This window comes from Hypomesus nipponensis, chromosome 18 (assembly GCF_054491055.1).
Source record: "Hypomesus nipponensis isolate SF chromosome 18, ASM5449105v1, whole genome shotgun sequence".
NCBI lineage: Eukaryota > Metazoa > Chordata > Actinopteri > Osmeriformes > Osmeridae > Hypomesus > Hypomesus nipponensis.
Window position 1 is genome coordinate 10,257,460 of NC_140378.1, and position 22,935 is coordinate 10,280,394.

The 22,935-nt window shown below is 48.4% G+C and overlaps 1 protein-coding gene across 3 annotated transcripts in view; it reads right to left on the bottom strand.

Moving 5' to 3' along the window:
- LOC146252034 (protein bicaudal D homolog 2-like) overlaps nt 1-22,935 on the bottom strand; it is a 43,762-nt gene that overhangs the window by 10,975 nt on the left and 9,852 nt on the right. For all 3 annotated transcript variants that reach the window (XR_014732035.1, XM_084679669.1, XM_084679668.1), the window contains exons 2-9: nt 14,203-14,415; nt 5,867-6,019; nt 4,826-5,040; nt 4,461-4,707; nt 2,112-2,369; nt 1,781-1,984; nt 1,036-1,575; nt 332-483 (exon numbers count right to left, since the gene is read on the bottom strand). Coding sequence is in view for 2 of the 3 variants with exons in the window: in XM_084679669.1 (XP_084535795.1) it covers nt 332-483; nt 1,036-1,575; nt 1,781-1,984; nt 2,112-2,369; nt 4,461-4,707; nt 4,826-5,040; nt 5,867-6,019; nt 14,203-14,415 (1,982 nt within the window). In the remaining variant the exon portion in view is untranslated. The remainder of the gene's footprint in view (nt 1-331; nt 484-1,035; nt 1,576-1,780; nt 1,985-2,111; nt 2,370-4,460; nt 4,708-4,825; nt 5,041-5,866; nt 6,020-14,202; nt 14,416-22,935) is intronic.

Here is a 22,935-nt window from a genome sequence, read left to right on the forward strand (position 1 = left end):
GTGCCTCACATTAGGGTCAAATCAACTACACCGTATGGTAAATATGGATTACATTGTGGTGGTTAAAATAGATTTACTGTGGTCTACACCTTGTTGTTATGTGTGTGGTCTTATTATGATCTTAACAATTGGGCAGATGGGCACTAAGTCTCTAGTGCTATTGTTGTTCCTCATGATGGCATGGTGGCTTTGAGTGGGTGGGCCAACAGCAGTTGTGTACAGCGTGTTATGACAACTGCTCCAGGTTAAACGTAGTGCCGGTGCCTCATTCCAATTGGTGCTCGTGTCTTAGATGTTTTTGTGTCTTCAGACAGTGCTGGGGCGTTCTTACCGTGTGGCGAACATGGCCCGGAGAGAGGAGAAGGTGGCAGCGTCCTCCTTCAGGGCCTTGAGCTCGTTCCTCAGCTTCATCATGGTCTCAGTCACCATGGCCTTCTCGTTCTCATACTTGCTCTTCAGGTTGGCCAGAGCCACCTCGGCTGTCTGTAGGGGGGGAACCACCAACCATGGGTCAGACCAATCTCTCATGGGGTAGGGGTGTGCATTTTCCAGAGTTCTTGTTTTCCCATGTGTATGTCATTAAAATATCTAGTTATTGACCTGTGGAAAACCCTGGCTATACCCTAGCATCAGAGAGCTGGCTTTTACAGGTCCAGGTGTGGTCATTTATTAGACACAGACTCTGTTCTGTTGACCAGGTGCTGTGAAACCACACACCCTCTTCAAAGAACTGACACGAGCAGCTGGAAACACACACATGCATAGGCACAAGTCTGGGGTTATGAGTGTGTGTTTCAACTAACTCTGTCAACACTATCACACAAACTGAGCTGCTAACCATCAAGGCAGCTGCTCCTACACCAGCGTTTGTCATCAATCTTAGCTGCCGTGCATGTTCTGAGAAAGCCGAAGAAGCTTCACCAAGTTTATGAAACCTATCGAGACGGGAGACTGTATTCACAGGTCAAATTAAAATCGGTAAATGAGCCAGACAGACTCAGAGACACAGAAGAGACAGCTGTGACGCCCTCTGACCTGCTTGTTGGCCTTCAGCACGGTCCTCAGGGTGGCGATCTGCTCCCTCTTGGTGCTGAGCAGGGACTTGAGCTTCAGGATCTCCTCCATGCAGGCCTCCTTGTCCTTGTCTGCCACCGTGCCCAGCTCCAGAGAGGCCACGCGCTGGCGGGACAGCTCCGTGGTGCGGTCCACCGCCAACTGCAGATGCTTGATCTGGTCCCGGATGATGGCCACCAGGTTGTAGACGTTCATGGGCTCGCGGCGTGGGTCGGACACGGGCGAGGACACCGGGGAGGGAACAGCGTCACCCGGGTCGCTCTTCCCGGGCTCGGGGAACAGGCCCTTGGTGAGCAGGATGGGGGAGCGGCGCCCGCGGCCCTCCGGGCTGGTGCGCCCACCCTTGCCCTCCTTGTAGAAGTCGAGCATGACGCGGTTGGGCGTCTCGTTGTTGCACATGCACACGTGGTTGTAGAGGGTGGCCAGCTCCTCGCTGAAGGTCACCAGCTCGTCCTGGGCCACGCTCAGGCTGCCCTGGGACTCACCCGCCACGTCGCTCACCTGCAGCCCCATGAAGAAAGACAGAGGGGAAAGGAGATTGGGGTTAAAGAGACATACCCTCCAATATTCATCCAATGACATTACTGTCCCCTTGCCTGGTTGTAGTGAATAATACTGCAGTTACACACACCATCGATCGACATCCTTATCATTCCAGAAGAGTAATCATCTTTGCTAATGGCTGTAAAACAGCAGAGTTCCTGACCTTGCGCAGCTCCTTCTCCAGCCTGGCCTTCTCCTCTCTGTCCACATTGCTCGTCTTCTCCAGAGAGGCCAGCTTGCTGCCCAACGTGGTGACGTCACCCTCCAGGCGCACGCGCTCCTCTTCAAAGCGGGACTGGCAGGACTGGTACTCCGCCTTCAGGGTTTTCAGCTCCTCCTTCAGCTCGCCCGCCTCAGACACCGCCACCTACCACAAACGCGCTTCTCGGTTAGGTACTGACGGCAGGTCTATCCAGGCATTAACGGAATTAGCACCAGTGAGTAAAGTACAGTTTCTGGGCGGATTCTCTCTGGTGTGGTTGTGGTTCCCGTACCTTGTACTTGCACTCCAGGATCTCGGGCCCGTTGATGTCCACCTCGTAGTAGTCTCCGTCCTCGTGGCTGTCGCGTTCCTTCTCGTTGTCCAGGGCTGACTGGCGCTCCTTGCTGGCCTGGAGCTTGCGCATGGCGCTGAGGTTCTCGGTGAGGCGGTTGACCTTCTCCTGGTGCTCTGACAGAGCGCCATGAGCCTGCTCCAGCTGCTTCTGGGAGTCCTGCAGGGTGGAGAGCAGGGACACCTTCTCTCGCTCCATCTACAGAGACCAAGGGAGAGAGAGGGAGAGAGAAAAAGAGAGACATAGTGATTAATGATTGCTGTATAGAGTGGATCTATGTGATCATTTGGTAGTTCTTATAATAATCATAGGCAGATTAAGGTCCAGTTTGGATGTCCGGTTTACTTCCCAATCTTTCCAACGCATTTAAATTCCCTCAGGGGCTGGAGGGATGGAGCAGATACGTTTTTCTATATCATAAATTACATCTTCTGAGAATGGAGGGGGTCATCTGACATGTAGTAACCCAATAAGAGACGTGCTGGGATATGATCCTGCCTACTAAACCAGTCACAGCACCAGTGGAAGGAACTGTCAAAATAGGGTCTAGGTGACCTTGAAAAGTCTGGAGTGGGTTCAGCTTACGCATGCACACACACAGACACACACACACACACACACACACACACACAGTGTGGGGTTACCACAGTGTTGTGCAGGCCTCAGCACAGAACTATTTCAGGAGTGTGAATAATAGATGAGTATCACAGTCCTGTTCCCCCTTATTCATTATTTACACTGACGAATATGCCAGGATGACAGGACTCAAAAAGAGGAAATGGTCTGATTCATATAAACCTCGACATACGGAGATAAGGATTCTCTCATTTTGGACATATTTTAGCATACCATCAACCATGTATGAATATTTGAAATGTAGATACACATTTGAATATATCATGGGAGAGTGCATTTAAAGTAGTGTAATACTCCCTCCATCCCCACATCAAGCGGTTGGTTTAAGACCTTGACAGAAGTCTTGGTAAAGCCCATCTTGAGCAGAGTCTAGTAATCTAATGATTTAACTGAGGATGTTGGCCATGCTGAAGATGCCTCCACCCTTCCAGCTGGGCTTCACCTGACAGTCTCTAATGCAGACGGACGTGACCTAAATGTGCACAAGGCCCATGAGCCACAGAGCCTACTGCGTGGATAGGTCAGCCAACACACATCACTGTACATGGCACTTCTTCGATGGCCGTGTTGGATGTGATTGTACAGAGCTGGTACTGCAGTGGAGGAGTGGGGTTGTCTTGCGGAGGTCTGAAATTCAATACGGTCTGAGAGATCGATAGAACAGGGAGAGGGAGAAAGATATAGGGGGGTCATGCCAGGCGTCTGTGGAATGACCTTCCTGGCAGGAGGACTCAGGGGGCTGGTGACTCAACACTGAGACTGAGGCCTCTCCTCTCCTGCTGCTCCCTTCAAGACCCATCATCCCCATGTCAGGGATATCTCAACACTCGTGATAATGCTCATACCAGGGCAGCCCTATGGTAACCCCAGAGTCACACAGGAACAATAGGAAAACAGCAATGCGATTGGAGGAGCAGTAGGAGGTCCTAAACCCTAAACACATTCCTGCCCCACAGGTATCCAGTCCAGACTGGCGACCATGACGACGTGTCCGGCATGGGTTCATTTTCAGACAGGTGGCAGGTCCTTTGGAGGTGCCGCTGCACCAGCACCTTGACATCCTGCTGCTGTCTGCAGGGTGTGCGTCTCAGGATCAAGCCCTCTCTAACAGGATTAAGACCTGCAGCCTGGTTCAGGTGTCTTGAGAGAACTCCCCTGTGGGCACCTTGCTCTGACACATGCTGCCTGGCTGCACATTCCAACGGTGGGATGGGAATCTCCTGATAAAGGTCCTAGTTCTGATTCATTGTTGATGCAACCTATTGTAAATACAGCCTATCGTCATGGCGTTTGATTGCTTTTGGTTTTGGTACTGGTGAGGATATTGATTTTCTTGTGGCCTGTCAGGATCAGTGCATTACTATGAGATTGATTAGGCTTCCAAATGAGAAAAAAAACCTGTCCTGAGGTTCTCCTTCACATTGACTGATGTGTAATAATAATGGGGCTCTCATGCTGCACCGCATTTACATACAATAGTGTTGAAGCTCTTTGTCAGGACCATTCCTCTCTTCTTTGATAATCAATCTGGGATCTGGGATCAATAGATCCAAGAGGTTATATTCATCTCTGTCACCTATGTGACATGATGAGGGATGTACACAGGTCTAGTAGATTACTGGACTGCAGGTGCCACACAGCTAAAGTACCTACCTGCAACAGCTGTTGTTTAAGCTTCTGAATCTCCGAGATGTTGAGTTCACTAAGCAGGTCGTCCACAAGGCTGGGGGCAGGGCGGAACACGTCGCCCTTCTGGGGCGTGGATGAGCGGTTGTCCTCCATGATGGCGTTAGCCAGCTTGCTGAAGCCACTCTCGTAACCTTGGAGAGCCTCGTCGTTGTTGGGTTCTGTGGCCGCGTCATCGCTGAACTTGAGACCGTCGAGGGAGATGCTGAGGGGGCTACGGAACGACGGAAGAAGAAGGTAGGGGGGAATACATCAGACCAATAATAACCGAAAACATGAGAAACCTCAACTGAAAACACCCATGGAGTGTTTCTGTTACAGACTGACTGTACCTGTGGTACATGGAGTCTCCTATGCTCATGTAGTGGGAGAGCTCTTTCCTCAGGGCTGCCTTGTGTTCACGCTCAGTCTTGATGGTCTCCAGCGCCTCGCCGAGCTGGCGCTCTGCTATCTCCTTCAGGCGGATGGCGTCCTCCAGCTGACTGTTCAAGAACTGGGTGTCTTCCTCCAGACGTCGAATCTCGTGTTTCAGACCCTCAAATTCCACCTGGGATGAAGGCAGATGTCAGTTTAAATGATTTTATGGGACTGGGGTATATGCAAAAAAAATTACATTCTTTCATACAAATACACTTTTTCTGAATCCTTTAAATCAGTATAAGCAATTATTTGCATCTAATTACATTTCCAATATGTAGCTCTATATATCCGCTTAACAAAGTTAAATAATCCTATTTCTTTGTTTCTAATTTATAGAATAAAAGTCCCCTTTATCCCCAGATGTGGAGGGATTGGGGGGGCTTTCACACTTCCCACTCAGACAAATCTAAAGGAATTTAGGAGACTCAGCGAATTTTATAATTTGGGGAGTAGAGAAGCTTGTCGTATTTCTGTTTGGTGTGGATTAAATCGAGCTATGTGCTTTGTATTGGCTGTGTTTTGGTAGCTAGGGGTCAGGATTAACTGAAACTCAACCATTAAACTGGTATAAAATCAGACAGTATATTTCCCAGGGTGCCAGACACAAATAAAGTCAGCGGCTAATCTCGTTATTAAATCTGAGCGTGGTTTTTCGTATCCAATTCAATCAGCACATTCCATGTTTCTTGGATGGGGGTCAGGGTGGGACACTGTGGTGTGTCCAGACAGACAGAGCCTTGGGGGCTTGCAGGAACAGTATAGGGTTAAATAGCTCTAATGAACTGATTCAGCTAAATGGAGCTAATTGAAGGGGGGGAGTGGGTGGGGGGTCCATCTTCCCATCCCCCCATAATTTAGTTTTACATTGACACATTCTCTAGGACAGAAGGAAATCCTATCACGTGGTAATCCTGAACGCTTGTGATTGGTTGGGGGTGGCGTCTGGGTCTCACCTGAGTCTGCTTGAGCACGGAGACCTGTTTCTGCAGGGAGATGTTCTCCTCCTCCAGCTCGCTGTAGTCCTGCAGCAGACGAGCCTCCCGGAACTTGTACTCCTTGATGTCGTCACGCAGCCGACTCCTCTGCAGCTCAACCACCTGGCTGTTCTGTAGGGCCCAACAAGGGGGAGGACGGCTTAGTCAGCTTTAAATCAACTTCACCAGAGAGGTTGATTGATCGGATGTGCTCGAGTCAGGGAGTGCATTAGTACAGTAGGGTATAGCTTCCTGTTGGCATAAGCGCGTGTCCCCATCTGGCTTTGTGTGAATGTATGTGTGTGTGTGTGGATGTGGGTGGATGTGACCAGGCGCTAGGTGACTATGGGCCGTGGGCCACGCGGTGCTGGCTGCCAGCTCTGATGGGCACCATGGGGAGAGGAGCACACTTATCCCCCGGATGGCGAGTGACAAAAAGCTCAGGGACTGAGAGGCTAATTCAACACAACCTACTTCACACACAGGAAGCGCTTATCCACACGAGAGAGGCTCGTTTGGTGTGTCGGCGCCAACTCATTATTGAACGCAGCAGAAGTGTTGACACGTACACCCCAATAAGCTTGTGGTACTCTGTGCTGCATAGATGCTACAGATGCTGTGGTGCTGTACTGAGGAAGAGGTAATACACAAGCAGCTGAATGAAGCTACTTCCATCCAAGGAGTGGCTCCATGAATGAAATATAGAAGAGAGAGGAGAGAGGGGAGCTAACAGAGGAGATCGGCGCCCACCCCTCCTCCACGCACAGGCTGATCGGCACGTAGCCAGAGATCAGATGGAGCCTGCAGAGCAGCCAGCCTGTGTCCTCACAGCCTCCTCCACCTCCCCATTCTCTAGCTCCCTGCCCCCCACCTCAACCTTCCTCTGTTCCCTTCTTCAGACAGGAAACCCAAGAGCCCCACAGGAGATGGACATCTTAGCCAGTGGCTCTGAAGGGTAGGCTAGATAAAAGCTCAACAGTAATGCGATACACCAAAGAAGTGTGTGCGTGTGTGTCTCTCTGTGTGTATAGATGACATGGGTAATGTATGCGATCGGATCCCTGTCTGTGTCTTTTCAGATCTGCTGTCGGCTATTTATGTAACGTGTGTGTATGTTGAAGTCTCTGGGACCATCTCGCGTGACATATGGTCTTTAATCCTTTCAGGTGACAGAGCAGTGGTGACGAAGGAGCGTCGTTTAACACACAGTGTACGTCACTCCAGTCATTATCTCTCAGTGAACAGGTGCTGAGTGTGTGCGTGCGTGTCACAGTCACTTTGTGTGTGCATGCAGTAACATGACAGTGAGTATTAGGCTTGTGTGTCTGTGCCTCTCCAGAACTGGCAAGGCTAACATGATGACAAAGGGCTAGTTAGTATCCCAACCCCCCCACCATCTGGCCCCTCCCTTTTCTGCTGTGACCATGACGTAATCCTTGCTTCGGCAGGACCACATGACATCCTTTACCCACGTTTTGAGGACAGGACGCCTTCACCTTAGTCTACAGGTCGAAACTAAACTCCGAAACAACATATAAAACGACACATGAGATTTGCTGACACAATGAACCAATTTGTCTGTGTTCCTCTGTACATTATTGGTCTCTATGCAGACCTGAGCTTAGTTTGCCGTTCATTAAAACAGTGAGGGGAGGTGTTTCTCTGATAGCTGAGGCTTTGGAACGTGGCTGAATCCCCAATGATGGACAGTGCATGTAGCTCATTAGCGCTGTGTAATGATTAATTATGGAGCACAGCACCGGATTGAGGCTGGCGTTTGAAGGCTAACTATGCATGAGGAAGTGCGCATGCCTGGTGGGGGTGGAGCTGGAGCTGGGTGGTGTCACTGCTGCCTCAGCCAGTGTGTGAATCCAAATGTTGGTGCATTGATGAATAATGAATGGGTTTACCATACTGATCTTTCCAATGGGCCTATTTTACAGACACAGGGATCACACCATCTGGAGAGAGCAGGAGGGAGGCAGGCTCAAGTAATAGATACATCAAGACACCTAATGGTCTCCAAACTGATTTACAGTGTTTCCTCTGGTGATTCCTCATATAGAGTGGACAGCGAGACAGTCTGTCAGATGTTTTCTTCTCCTGCCCTGGGTCTTGTGTCTCAGCTGGGGGGGTCAGTGTCGTTTGGCCTAACTGAATACAGACCCCTCCAACCTGATTAGAATGCAAACTAGGGTTTTGACCTTCCACCCTGTTCTCCTCTCCCACTACGGGCCATACGGAGGCTGTTGGAGCGGGGGCGGGGTGTGTGGCTTGCTGCCTGACAGAAAAGGTAACGTGTGTTTACTCAGAGAGGGTGTCGTGCCTGGGTACAATGTTAATAACATTTACTGAGGCACGAGGCCTCCCCAGGGGGTGTTTGTCATAGTGTGTGGGGAGTCTTGAGGGATGGTAGATGAGCCGCCATTAAAGTGAGGTCAGCTTCATTAGCATTCAGAGCCCTGTGGACCTGCTGTCACTACAGGCCCACACCAAAGCTCCCCCAGCTGTCTGTCCAACACACACACACACACACACACACACACACACACACACACACACACACACACACACACACACACACACACACACACACACACACACACACACACACACACACACACACACACACACACACACACACACACACACGACTCAGGAGGGTGTATGGCCGTGGGTGTTAGAACATGATGTTTGAGAACAGTCACACAGTTCTAAGGATATCTAGGTGTGCTGTGTGTTTGAATGAGTGAATAAATAGGCCTTGTAGTGTGTGTGTGTGTATACTGTAGGAGGCTTGTGTGTGAGTATTTTTGAAAAGCCCTTGACAGTGCCATCATTCACTCACTGTGGGGGATTCTGTGCTCTTCAACAGGACATGGGAATACTAGCTCAGTGGATTTCAGGGGTCAGAGACACAGTCCTGTACTCTCAATGACAGAGCTGATTCAGTCCTACTGTGTGAAGAACACATCTCTCCCTGCCCCTAAAGCTCCCCTTTCACAGCTCAAACTGCCTTTGACAGCATTCCGGCTCTTTCCCAGCTTACCTCTCAGCAAAGCTTTACATTTCTCAATGTTTGAGCTTCTCACTTTGCTGCATTTGAAAATAACTGTAACTCAGTAAGTAACCATGTCAAAGGGTAGAGCTTATAACAACTGTAGATTAAGTTGCTTTAATAAGGTTCTGTAGGCTGGGATTGGTCTAAATACTAAAGATACTAAAGAAGGTGTGTATTTCTGTAAAAATCATTTTACTACCTTTTCCATTGCCTTCCCTGAAAGTACAGTAGTAATTCCCAGATGGCAAAAGACAGGATTATCATATGACAGAACCGCCAGCTCAATTAAACTCTCTCCACTTCACGCTCTCCTTTTCTCTTTTTTTCCTCCTGCTCCACTGACCCTCATTTCGCTCCCTCTACTGCGCCTCACTCTTGCATTGACTCACTTGCAACCCCCCCCCCCCCCCCCCCTCATCTCAGTGTGTCGCAAGCCTTTAGAAGATGTGTGTGGAATGCGGTAAGTATTGAATGGTCATGGCAGAATTATTCCTCCAGGTTGAAACATTAGCCATATTAGACCTATCACAAGGAATGTCCGGGGTTGTGACTCAGTGCTGCTGTGCTGTTCAGACACCTCGAGAGCCGAGGTGGCACAAGGATGATGCCCTAAGGATGAGCCTGGCTGAGCCAAGGTCATGTCAGCCTCTGTTAAATCTGATTCAGCCCAGCACAGACCAGGATTACCTCAGAGAGAGAATCAAACATACAACCCCCCACTATCCATCCACAGAGCAGAGAAACAGTGAAAACAGACATGGGGAAGCACTGATAATCGACCATCTACCGCCTGAATATGAGGGCAAATAAAGTCCATTATTCTTCTTACTGCAAGAAATGTCCACTCTATAGCAAAACCTTCCACACACCATAATGGGGTTGATGATCCTCAAGGTCATGTACAGGGCTGAATACAACACTTAAAGAAAGAGAATGAAATTCCTCTTGTATCATGTGGGCTACTTATTTGAATCTAACTTCACGTGTGAAGTTAGATCAGGGTGTGTGTGCGTGTTTGTGGATAAGCCTTGGGGGAAAAGCTGTGCATGCATGCACATACAAATTAATGAGTTATTCAGTGTGTCCAGAGGTCATATTTGCACGAGAGCTTTCTGGAACCTGTATACAAGAGCATCCTTCTGAAGCCTTAGTGTATTTCTGTCAGGGTCAAATGCATCTGTGTGTGTGTGTGTGTGTGTGTCTGTGTGGGCGCATTCCTGACAGCTGTAGACTCACAATCAACTCATCGATCCAGGCAGAAACAGCACTTTGGTGTTAGTGAACCAGGGCTTGAATGCTTGTGGCACAGTTGAGTCTGAGTCTGTCCTCTAAATCACATACAAAAAGACAAACCTCATCAGGCCTGATAAGTTAAAGATAATCAAGAGATGCATGCTCTTAAGGGCTGAAAAAAATCCATGGTTCTGGCTGTGGGGGAGGGGAGTGGTGAGGTAGGACGGGGTGGCCAGATTACCCAGAGAACATCTGGATGGTTTAAGGCCCCTGATTTCACACCCGTAATTCTGGCCTGACAGAAAGGCTGCTGTCAACACATCCTAGACTACAAGGTCAGAGGTAACAGATTGAAGCTAGAGAAATACTCTGTTGTCCTATAATACTCTCGTCCTATTTCCTGTTGTCCTAACATCCCATTTACTTGTTTTTTTCTCTTTCACTCTCATTACAGACCCAGTGCTTTTTCTTTAATATAAACGTTTCTCTCCTTTATGTTCTCACCCCTTTGCATCTATCCCTTGACACTCCTTTTATTTGAATTAGAATACCCTTAATAATAATATTAATCATAATACCTTCCATCCCTATCCCTCTCTGCTCTGTCTCCCTCTCCGCCCTTCCCTCTTTCCTACAATACAGGAAGTGATCAGTCCAGATAGAGGAGCCAATTAGCCTAGCTGACACCCAGACTCCATGCGGTTGTCAGACGTTTACTATCTTTGGCTCCTGTCAGGCAATATTAAAGATGAACAGAGTATTGTCTGTCTTGTCATCTTTCAGTCCCTCGGCCTACCGTGCAAAAGACTACAAATACTGTACTACCACTAAAAACCAAATGAAGGGATTTTTGAAGGCTAAACAACATGTGTAAAGATTGCACATTGCTAAAGCAGATCATTGTCAAACAGAGGGTGCATTCACAGTCTGATAATCTGCCCATGAGAATTCTTATTCTTCCATGGAAAAAGAACCACCTCAGATCGGGTTTATGACAAGAGAGGAGTTTAATGGAGTCACGCCCATTATGGCGTGCTGCTTCACTATGTTACAGGCCCATTGTGAGGCTTTAATCCTGTAGTGCACACATTGCTGCTGAAACATGCTTATGGCTGCCTAAGGCGATCATTCTGCCCAGTACCACTGCCAATTTGCTGGGTGTCTAGAACCTCAAGAGACTGCAGATGGTTTTATAGGCTGGATGCCTGTTAGGGTACTAGACCTACAGCATGCAGCCAATGTGGGGGAGCTACAGAGAAGGTAAAGGCAGGAGTAGCCTTTAAGATATTTTCATTTGTGGATCTGAAATCAGAAACAGAAGGACAAGTCTATGACCCTGTCTTTATGTGACACCGACACACTGACCACATCTTAGTTTAAGACCGAAAGTAGTGACAGACCTCCCCCTCTTACTCCACTGACAGCCCAACTGTCCACAGAACCCCATGACTAGGTGAGGAGAGTTTGAACCAACATCTCCCCCTGACTAATCAGGTTTACCAAGCTGTCCTAGAAAGCCACACAGACAAAGACTGCGGCTTGTTTACCGTCATTAGACCATTCAGCTTCTCTAACGGATTTTCTCTCTATCGTTCGCCCCATCCTCTCTACCACCTCTCACTGGCTCGGTCCCTCCTCATCCTGGCTAATTTGATGCCTGCCTGACAAAGGCCCTTTTCAGAGTCCTCAGCCCTACCACAATGCCAGTCTCAGTGCCCCTGCTCCCACCACCCACCCGTCTGCCCGCCCGCCCGCCACCACTCCCCCTCCCTCCCTGTGACCATTGGAAGGGTGTCATTATCTCCCCTACACTGCAAGATTTACACTCCAACCCCCTCCATCCAGCAAATTAGGCTTGGCATTTGGCCATGGCTCTGCACCAGTCTCCCTGTGCGGGTGGGTGTGTGCATTTACAATGGACTTGGCACCTGCAGCAGCCAGGCATACACAGGCCACCAGTCCAGGCGCCAGTTAGAGAGCTGCACTGAAGGCACAGACTGAGATATGGCTTGGTAACACCTTCTTTGTGTGGACTGGGAGAAGTGGACTGGGGTAGAGGAATCTAGGCTAAAAGGAATCATGTGTTTAGAAGTCGATGGGAGATTCCTGCACCGCAGGCAGAGGGCTTTTATCTTACACAGGGCTCTGATATTTGGGAGTCCAGACAGGGACTAAATAAAACACGTGAGCCATGTTGAGAGCACATCTGGCCTTCATGTAGCCAAGTCCCATCTCTGACTCAGTTCCACAGCCAGGAGACACTGGCCTAGTTAAGAGAGGAATCTGTCCCTGTTGAAAAGTCATAGGTCCTTGACAAGGAAATTCAGTTTCAAGGACTTTATTCTCTTTCTCCTAATCTCAATCCCAAGACGTTTGCAGCAGTCATGTTGTCAAACAGACTGGGTGTCACACTCCCTCAGACGGGGGCCTCCGACCCGCCCCTCCCAAAACACAGTAATCACCAACTTGAGCAGCACAACGACAAGCTTAGCTAAATCTGCTAAGTACAAACAGTGGAGGATTTGGAGTGAGGGGCTCAATCAGCGAGCGAGCGAGAGAGAAAGATTTTGAAGCTTTGATGCACACATGTATTTTCATAAGAAGACAGTGATACAGTCCAAACAGATGAAATAACTTGCAGGTGCAGCAGCTGAAGCAGGGTGGTACTGGCGCAGTGTAACTGAGGACGAGTAACAGAATCCCTCTGCTGCTGTTGTCTCCTTGTAATGTATCTATCCACCCTCCCGCCTCCCGACTAAAGGTCGGTGCTTTTCAACTGCTCTTTATTATTCTAGCCTTCATCCACCCAGCCGGAGGAACACTGTCTTTCACATCAAACAGATCCATTGAGGTGAGAGGCCCCCTCTCCCTACTCTTCTCCCCTTCTACATCTGCCTCTCTCGGTTGTGGTCAAAGCCCCACCATCTCCCTGAGGGGGCTAGCCAGCCCTCTTGTTAATTCAATATCCTCACTGCATGTCTAGAAGAGATATAGTGCACACACACACAAATACAGACACACCAAAAGAAAGACACACTGACTTACAGACACACTGACACTGTAGTGCTTATACATGTATTACTAAGGAGGTGAATTAGGTCTGACTGTAAATGTCATTAGAGTGAAAAGGTCAGACTGCAGTCAGTGTGGAAAGTAGAGCACAGACAAAAACCTGTCTGTATGATGAGAAGATTGGGGCAGTGTGACAGAATAGGCTGTGCACAGGAATGTGTCAGTGGTAGTGTGTGTGTGTGTGTGTGTGTGTGTGTGTGTGTGTATGTGTGTGTGTGTGTGTGTGCCCCAGGAGGGTCTGGGGGCGAGCTGAGTCTCGCTAGCTCTTATCTGGCTCAGGGTGTGCGGGTGGCACTCAGGCCGCTGGTGGTTGCCAGATCTGATGTGAAAGGAGAAGAGGCAGGCTAATGATGAGCGGGGAGGGCCATGAGGCACGTGCTGCGGGTAGCTCTCAGGGGCACCACTGCAGAGGTGTACTGTATCGAAACAAAAGGCTAAAGGTGGGAGCAACCTTTAGCCACTCCAAAACCTTGACTTGTCCGCTGTGCACAGGCCTGGTGTCGGCCAAGGAGCCGTGTTTCATCCTGCTTCATGTGTCGACATTGTAGAGACATGCTAAAGATTCCCAGAAGCTGCCGGCTCTCCTACCCTGTCATTTCAGCCCCTCCCTGTCGCCCAGGGCTGGGGAGGACCACATCAGAACCACAGCGATGGCGCTTGTTCAATCAGCCTGATCTCTGCTGGCTCTTTACAGAACCATCAGGCTGTGATTAGTCCTGCCTTGGCATGCCAAGCAGAGTTCTGTAGTTAGGTCTTCTGTCACGCACATCTGGATGAACAGTTTAATATTACAGGGAGAGTGTGTATACGCTATAAAGACAACACTATAACGATAACGCAAACTATGTCTCAGCAAGTTGGGACAAGTTCTGATGACTGAAGACTGTGTGCAACAAATGATAAGTGCATTATGTGACAGACAGACAGGCAGGCAGTCTCTGTGCCTCACCTCTCTCATCTCCTGGGTGATGGAGGCCAGACGCTCGTTCTCAGACAGGGTGTTGGTGAGGACGTTGCGTGACTGGCGGACCTCTGTCTGCAGCTCCAGGACCCTCTGCTCGTAGTAGGCCTCCTTACAGGCCGACTCCTGGATCAGAGACTCCTCCCTGCTCTCCCCGTCTGCCGCCACCTTCCTGTGGTTGGAGTATGCCTGGCCGAACGCCTGGAGAGGGGGGGGGGGGAGGGGAGGGGAGGAGGGGATGGTTAGAGGAACTGTGGAACTGACAGGGTAAAGGAGTAGGAGCTCCAGTTGTATACAATGAACATTTATGGAAACAAGGAAACTTTGCACTTGTAATCTGGATTTGCAGCTTTATAGACTACATATAATACTATGTAGAGATGATTATTAATTCAAAAACTGTTTTTTTAATCATTTAAATTTACAGAGGTTGTGAAATTAGGCTGCATTGAGAATGAAGCATAATCATATTAAATGGACACATTTACAGTTAATGGCAGGATTATGAATATTTAAGAGGTATTAGACTACCCTGACTACACTATCGACTTGTTACTGACTCATGAAGCCTACATTTATATGGCAGCCATTTTTTTTTAAGTTTAGCTGGGGACAGAGGAGGAGGGCAGCATCAATCCCCCAAAATAAAGAACCCTGGAGAGATAATCAGTCTGCTTCCATCTGGGCAGCATCATTCCTCTCTCTTCCCCTCCCTCTACCCTCCCTCTCTCTACCCTCCATGCTGCCCGCAGGACTCTGGTCTCTACTGCACGTGCTCACCAGAGACTCCACAGATGGAGGACGAAAACAGGAAATGTAGAACAAATCCTGGTAAAGCAGCAGCAAGTTAAGGCTATCACTGGTAACAATGCAGGACCAAAATCACCGTCGCTGACTCTAATGCTCTTACTGTAGACGGAATTAAAAACTGCATTTCAACATTTGGTATAAGGTTTAATAAAGTGAGACTGGGATATGTTAACAAATACTTTGAGAGCAAAAGGTTTATATTATCTTACTAGTTGTACAGTGAGATGCTTTCTACAGGCCTGGCCTCTTGCGGTTGTCTCTGTGGTGAATGCGTGTGGTGGCCTATTTTACTGTTAATGGTTCTGTTCTCTCATCTATGACCTTAATTTGTTAATGGACCACAAGGCACTATGAGTGGCTGCAGGGAAATGACAACCACCATCACAGGAGAAAGAGAGAGAGGGAGACAGACAATCCTGGAGTGAGGCAGAATCTAGGTTAGGTCTCTCCCTCTCTCAGACGCTGTCCACCATAGCGACCCCCTCCATCTCAAAATAATCACCATCTGATTGCAGATTCCTTTTTCAATCCCGTACAGCAATGATCCAGCAGAGATTTTCAAATCCTCATCTAGTATCTCAGCATGAGCACAATCCCATGTCTGGATTCACCTGAAGCGATGAGAAATCTGACCTTGTTTCAATCCCAGCTCACAAGCATGTGTGCTGAGACACATGCTTGACTTTGCGTTTGGATTATTCCTCTTTCACAGTGCTTCATACTAATCCCAACATCCTAAATCCTTGAGAGAAAGGAAATACTATACTGCAAAATTACATTTCAGAAATTGACCTACTTTTTCAGGACTTGAACTAAAACGTGCCAAAGTAGTTCAGTGGGCTAGAGCCATAAATGACATCATGTCTCGTGTGTCACGTGTTGACATTCAGGGAAGATTGTAGGCGCAGGACAGCTGACAGCTTTGTTGAACAGACAAACACTGACAACAGCATACTTCCCCTGCAGCAGGCCTGGAATAGCTCTAGAATTGTGACATCGTTCTTGACCTCATCTAGGTGGAACTTTTCACAAGTCTAGCATGGTGAGGTTTCTAACACAGAGGAGCGATGTTGCACACACATTGCTAGGAATAACAGTCCTAAATATCTTGACCATGCTAGGAGTCAAAACACTGTCAAACGCCCTCCCTCCACCAATCAATCAGCCAGACTTCTTGTTGATTACAGCTTCTTGGGGGGGGGGGGGGGGGATTAAGTCAATCAGAAGCAGGGGAATCCTATCATTATAATCTGTGAGCGTGGCGGGTATTGGGGGGGACACTGGCCTAATCATTCTGATCTAGCCAGCCCTGTGCTTCAAACAGGGGCTACCCAGCCAAAATCCACTGACCCACCAAAGCTCCTTAATCTAATTTATTGAGTGTGGGGTTGGTTTTCAGGGTGGGGGGATGCATAATCTCAGTGCGAGACCCCTGGCAACCACCCTCTATAATTCATCTGTTTACACAGAGAATGATTGTGGATTATCAGTTTGTAATGAAGCTAATCAAACACTTCATAACAGAAGCAAAGGCCAACTGCCTGCAGAGAGACTGTAATGGTGAGAAGAGGAACCAGGATGACATGTGTTCTTCCTACCAAAACAGAACTACCATCTATTGCCTGTTGAATATCAATATGAGAAGATGAGCAATAGGGGATTGGGTCTGCAGTAGTACAGGATCTGATTCCAGATGAGAGCATAATTTACGAGCTGGTGTTACCACCCCGGCCCCATGCTGGGTTTTGATCCTTCTTGGCCCCCATGGAGACAGCAAAGCTTATAATCACAGTTAGCATCCTGTGGTCATGAGACCATGTGGTCTGCTGTTTGATGTGGTGTCTTCTCTGATACGTTTTTGGTCCCTCCCTCCCTCTCTCCCCCTCCCTGTTACTTCTTTATTTCTCAGTTGATCACTGGGTTTCAGCCTCTGGAGCAGTCATGTGATGAACAGAGAGCTCCACGTGACTGAAGTTGAAATATTAGGACCTCATTCCCCTTGAAGGACAGGGTCAGAGGTGGGATGTTAAACCTAGCAGAGGGGGGCCTAGAGCTTTGATGAATACCCAGGTGCCTGTAGGCTTCCATGTGGTCAACTAACTAAAGCAAGTCGAACCCTCTATTGTCTAAAGCACACGTTGCTACGACAGAAGGTCCAAGTTACTGAACACAAACATGTTTGTCATGTGTCAGGAGCTTGTTCTGACATGCTGTGAGAATTGTCTTTTCCTGTAATCTGACAATCCAGACCTCCAGGAGGGGCTGGGAGTCAGAGGGCATTAATTAGAGGGTATCAGGACCAGACAGGCCAGCGCTTGTCAGGCATATTCTTTATATATTTTGCAGGGACAATGCACACTAATCAACAGCAAAACTGTAAGTGAGCCACAGTTAGCCACAGAGGCTAACTTTCATAGTCATAGGATCCCATACACCATCCCTGTTTAGGACAAGGGGAAATACTAACTACTAAATGATGAAGGACAATGGTCTACAGCTCTGACAACAGAACCAATTCAACGAGGTCACCTTGCTTTCCTTAGGCCTAAACATCCCCCACCCTCATCTCCTGTAAACCAAAACAGCAGAATGTATTCTCTGACAGGCTTCCTACAAATCAATATCTGAAATGGTCAGAGACACTCTGGGGCCAAAGTAAACACCATTTGAAATTCTATGTTAGGCTGTATGCTCTACAGGGAAAGAGCATCTGTTCAGGGCGGGGGAGAACAGGGCTTGCTAGTCCCCACAGATACAGCAGGACCTTCTGAAGCGCAAGATCAAACTGACACAAGCTTAAAAGTTAAGCCTCTTCTTCCCCGTTTGTGTGTGTTTTGCGTGTGTGCGCACGTTTGTGCGTTCGTGCCTAGTGCAGCAGTTGAGATGGAATAGGTCTGCAGCATTTGGATCGATATCAGAGTTGTTTTTAACCACACATTTGCCTCAAGACCCAGATCCCTTCAGACTCCAGTGCAATCTGAATCAGTTTCCCCCTATTCTTTGACCTTGCGTTGATCTGACCCCAAAGCCCTTTGACCCCCCTGTGGCTGAGCCCCTTGTTCCACCTTCACACAAGCAGAACAAAAAGGATCTGGAGAAAAAGCAGCAGGAGAGAAAGACACAAACTGGGAAGACAGAAAAGGGCCAGACAGGCTCTTTGTATAAACCCAGACAGGAGTTACCTTCAATGGGGACAACAAGACATGCCTTCCCCTCACGAAATGAGCACAGGCCCGGGCTACAGGCTGACCAGTGTCAGACAGACTGTAGTCACCAGGCTCTGTGTGTCGGTGTGTGCAGGAGTTCAATGCTGCTGCAAAGACTTTGTTGCTACCGGAACACATTTGTTTCCCAGATGAGGAAAGGTTTGAAGAAGAGACAGCCTACACTGGAGGCTTCCACAGTGTTGGATGCTGTTGATGAATCACACAGGCCCAACCATAGAGGCTGGCACTCCATCATCCTTCAAGGTGTTGTAGATGAAAAAGGACTTTTCTGGAAGGTGTTTGCAGGACTGCTCGGGCTTCCAGACGTGCCGTGCCTACACTGTCCCTGTCACCGTGTATAAAGGAGGAGGGCAGGGTTGTACGACAGGTTCTGATGCGCCACTTGAATAGCTCATTATAAATGCAGTCTTTAAATTAAACTAGATTCCTAGACACAAAAGGTCAACGATTGAATCTTTCAGTTTGTGGGAGAAAATACAGAAGTTCAGAGTGAGGCCAAGCTCTGGCCACTGCATTGCAGTCGTCATTAGCGCTGGATGTGGGTTGAATATGGAGAGAGCAGGCAGTCAGCAGATCTCTTCATCAGAATGCCTTACTGTGAGGAAAACAAACCTCAGATTGTTTCGCGTGATATCTCTGAAGCTGACCATGATAGAGCAGCTAACTGAAGCTCTGTATGTGATTGGACAGGGCTAGACAGGGCACGCTCACAGGCACAGCAAAAACACCCACCTCTTCATGCCACATTACAGCCCAAGAACGTGAGAGTCTCAGAAACAGTGTAGGAGGTAAGACTTCCAGACCAGATGGTCATAAAACAAGACCCTATTGGCATAGATCAACGTTCTAGCCGTGGTCCTAACAAAGAAGTTATGCATTAGCAGCAGCGTTGAGTTGGGGGTAACTGGGCTAGAGATGATTACTCAGCGGGTGTCAGAGCTGAGTTAATAATCGGAGAGTTGACCCTGCATGCCTGAGCCGTGCCTCAGCCAGGCCTGCCGAGAGGTCTGCTCACTGTCTGTGGAGCAGAGGAGGGGGGAGGTCAGAGGAGGGGGGAGGTCAGAGGAGGGGGGAGGTCAGAGCGCCTGGGCTGAGGGGAGGGCGAGCGGGGAGCAGCACTGAATGGCTCTTCCTGCCTCGTGCAGCGCTCCTCACATGGCTCGATGGGCTTTCACAGTAAACAGAAGGCATCCTCTCTTCTTTTCCTCAAATTCACAAGCCAGAGCACAGAGGCTGACAAACACACAAACACAGCTTTGAGGTATGCAGTGTCTATAATTAGGGCCCATTATCTGACGCTTACTATATGGATTTTTCTCAGTGACCTCTTCACAATGAGTCCTGAAAGATTCAGGGCTCGGGGGTTAAAGCACAGTAGGAGATCAAGTGGGTGCGGTAAACACATTCACACACTGACCTATCACTTCAGGCTTTCACTCGAATAGTGAGGTCCATATGATTTCTTAACAATCGAGTTGACCGTGTTTATACCACCATGTTCTGGATGCTTCTCCTGCACAGTTCCAGCGAGAAATGTGAAGCACTTCATGTTTGTGTGTGTAGATCTTCATTTACAGTGAGAGCATTTGCTCCAACCATTGAGAAGTTGGAATATTGTCAAAACCAATGGTACTGTGACAGAGAGCTATTTATCACTTCTCTGGCACTTCTGTCTTGGAAAAGGGCGAGAGAAAATCAAAAAAAGAAAGTAAATGTTTTAGAGAGAGGCCGACCAAGAAAAAGAGCAACAAACAGAACAGGAGGGTGGGAAGATGAAAGGAAGTAGCTTCCTGACACCATGTGAGGTGTTTGTTCTCTGTTCACTGGTTCAAATCCGCCTCGTCGCTCCCTCCATGGAGCAACTCACCATGTCATCTGCCCAACACATCACATCTGTGTTACCCTGACAACAAGGACTGTTCCACTGGCAAATCACACAAGTAATAAGGAAGTTAGAGCTTTCCTCCAACTCTGTTTAGAGCTGGACATGAGTCATCAAGCATGAGATACAATGTACAATGTTTATCTGGTTTACAGCAGATGCCATGCCTATAATCATTGACAATAAGAGTCTGATAAAGAGGGTGTACTATATGGGAGAGCTAAAGCCAACAATAGTGTACAAAACTGAGAGAAAGAGAATCAAGGTCACAAGGAGGAAGGAGAGGTCAGACATCTCTGCCTGGCACAGAGCCACACTGCTTGTCACTCAGAGTACAGCCAGTGGGCTAACATCCACACACACAGCAGCAGGGGCAGCACACACACCAATTTCATCGTCTTCAGTCCCATTCTCCCTGCATGCCCTGCAGCCAGCCATATACGGCAGCACCTGGTGCTCCATGTTAGGGCTTGCCCTGCTCCCGGAGAGAGGCTGTTCAGAGCTTTCAGCTGTGCTCTGGGGAACAGAAAGCTGCTCGCACACACACACACACACACACACACACACACACACACACACACACACACACACACACACACACACACACACACACACACACACACACACACACACACACACACACACACACACACACACACACACACACACACACACACACACACACACACACACACACACACACACACACACACACACACACACACACAGAATATAACATGGAGTGTTGTGCTGCCTGTCTGTTTTCTATTCTGAGCGTGAAACCGAACAGCCAGAGGACCAGGAGGAACCCAGCCTAGGATGCCTCACTGCTCCCTCCAAACTACAAGTCAGCTGCCCAGGCTGGAGCACAGCTCTCACCAGCCTGGAGGAGAGGAGAACCACACAGGAACTCCCCATCCTAATCAGGCTCACGAGGCCCTTTTACATGCCTGACTGGCACGTCTGCCCTTGACCACAGAAGACATCAGTGCAATTAGCCTCCTGAAGATCAATGCTGCAAGATTCCGTTTGGATTCATCACTACTTTCATCAAACAAACTTGGTGAGGATGAACCAGCCCCACTCATCTTTTACTGAGTTGGCTACATACTGCAGTGCTCTATTCTGGGGCGAGTTTGGGATTCTATTATGCTGTGTGTGAATGGTGAAACACCTACAGCGTGGAGCCCTGAACTCAGCACTACTATTCCAGCTGACAGCCCCTGCCTGAGTGCATCATGGGCACCCCAAGCTCTGTGTGTGCTTTTACAGGTTGGTTAAAAGCAGTCATTAGCTGCCCTGCCAGGGCCCTAAACTAACAAGGCCGGCTGTCAGTTTCTATTCACTGTCCTCTAAACACACAGGGGTCTCCAAGGGTGGGCTTGGATCGGTAGTTTGAAGACAGCTACAATGGATAGAATGGAATGTTAAGTTATTCAGACGGCCATTTTTATACCAGAGACAAAACAATATCACTTTGTATACGAACCATGTTACTAGTTTACCTGAAATAGCATGCTTTTATAGAGGCTTTTTGTTGGGAAAAGCACTGTGAACCATAATAATGCAAAACAGGGACAGAAAAACCTGCTCTATTTTTCTCCCTTGAGAAAAGTCAGTTTTACCACTATTTTGCAAGACATAAGGTGGACCAAATTTCTAATTTGTCAGTCTAAAAAGGAAATATTTCAAAAAGACGTGGGTGCCAAACCTAGAATAAGCTTACTGACTAGGTACAGTAAGATACCAGCTATAATATAATTAATGTTTATTTAATGCAGTCAATTGTTTGTCTGATAAATACACTCCACAGTAGTGGAAAGCCCCTCTCTCAAGGGCGAACATCTATTCCATATCTGTACTGTAGACCAAGCACTAAGGCATCAAGATCAGAGCCTGGCCCAGGCTGTTATCATGCCTCATATCACTCCCACCCCGGCTCAGGGCTTTAGGACCTCTGTGATTTGCAATGCAAAGATGTGCTTATCTCTTTCCACCTCCTCCAAACACAGGGAGATTTGTGTGTCTGTCTGTGTGTCTGTCTGGGCATATTATCGCTCGTCACAAACCCCCCCCCCCCCCCAAGGGGAATGCCTGTTGTTATGGTTACCATACCAATTACAGTGACAGAGCTCCGGGTGGCAGAGGAGGGGCAGGGCCCAAGCGGGAGGGGTGGAAGGGGCAAGGTGGGGGGTGATGAAGGGGCGGTACTGACGCAGATGGCTGTGTTTGAACCAGGTCCTAGCGCTAGAGAAACATCTTTGGTTGCAGAAGGTTTTCCCCCAGCGCTCCAGTCTTTGTCTCAGCCTCGGTTGGCCCTGGTCCCCCAGGATTTCCTACCAGATGAACCACTTCCTGTTAGAGTGGAGGAACAGCTGGACTTGAGGATCACACACCACACACATAAACACATGATTACATTTCCTTACCATAGCCAAGGTCAGGGAAGGGGGAGGAATATAGAACCTTAATCAATGGAGTTTCCTCTACATCCTGTAGATAGGGTCAGGGTTTGTGATAGAGGAGGGGAAACCTGGGTCTGATACTTATCAAAGCCTGAATGGCATACACCCTCAAACACATTGAGTTCATACTCCAGATGTCAATGAACCCTTGACTCTAATTTATTAGATTAATACTGTGAGACCTTAATGGATTCTGCTCCATCATCTGGAGGACACCTCAGAATCTAAACATATCAAATTACTCAGTGTGCATGAGGAGGGGATGGAAGACTGAGAATCTAGATTTGCCTCCTTCCTGTGGTTTCCCATCCCCAAGCTCTCATTCCTTATCCCGACC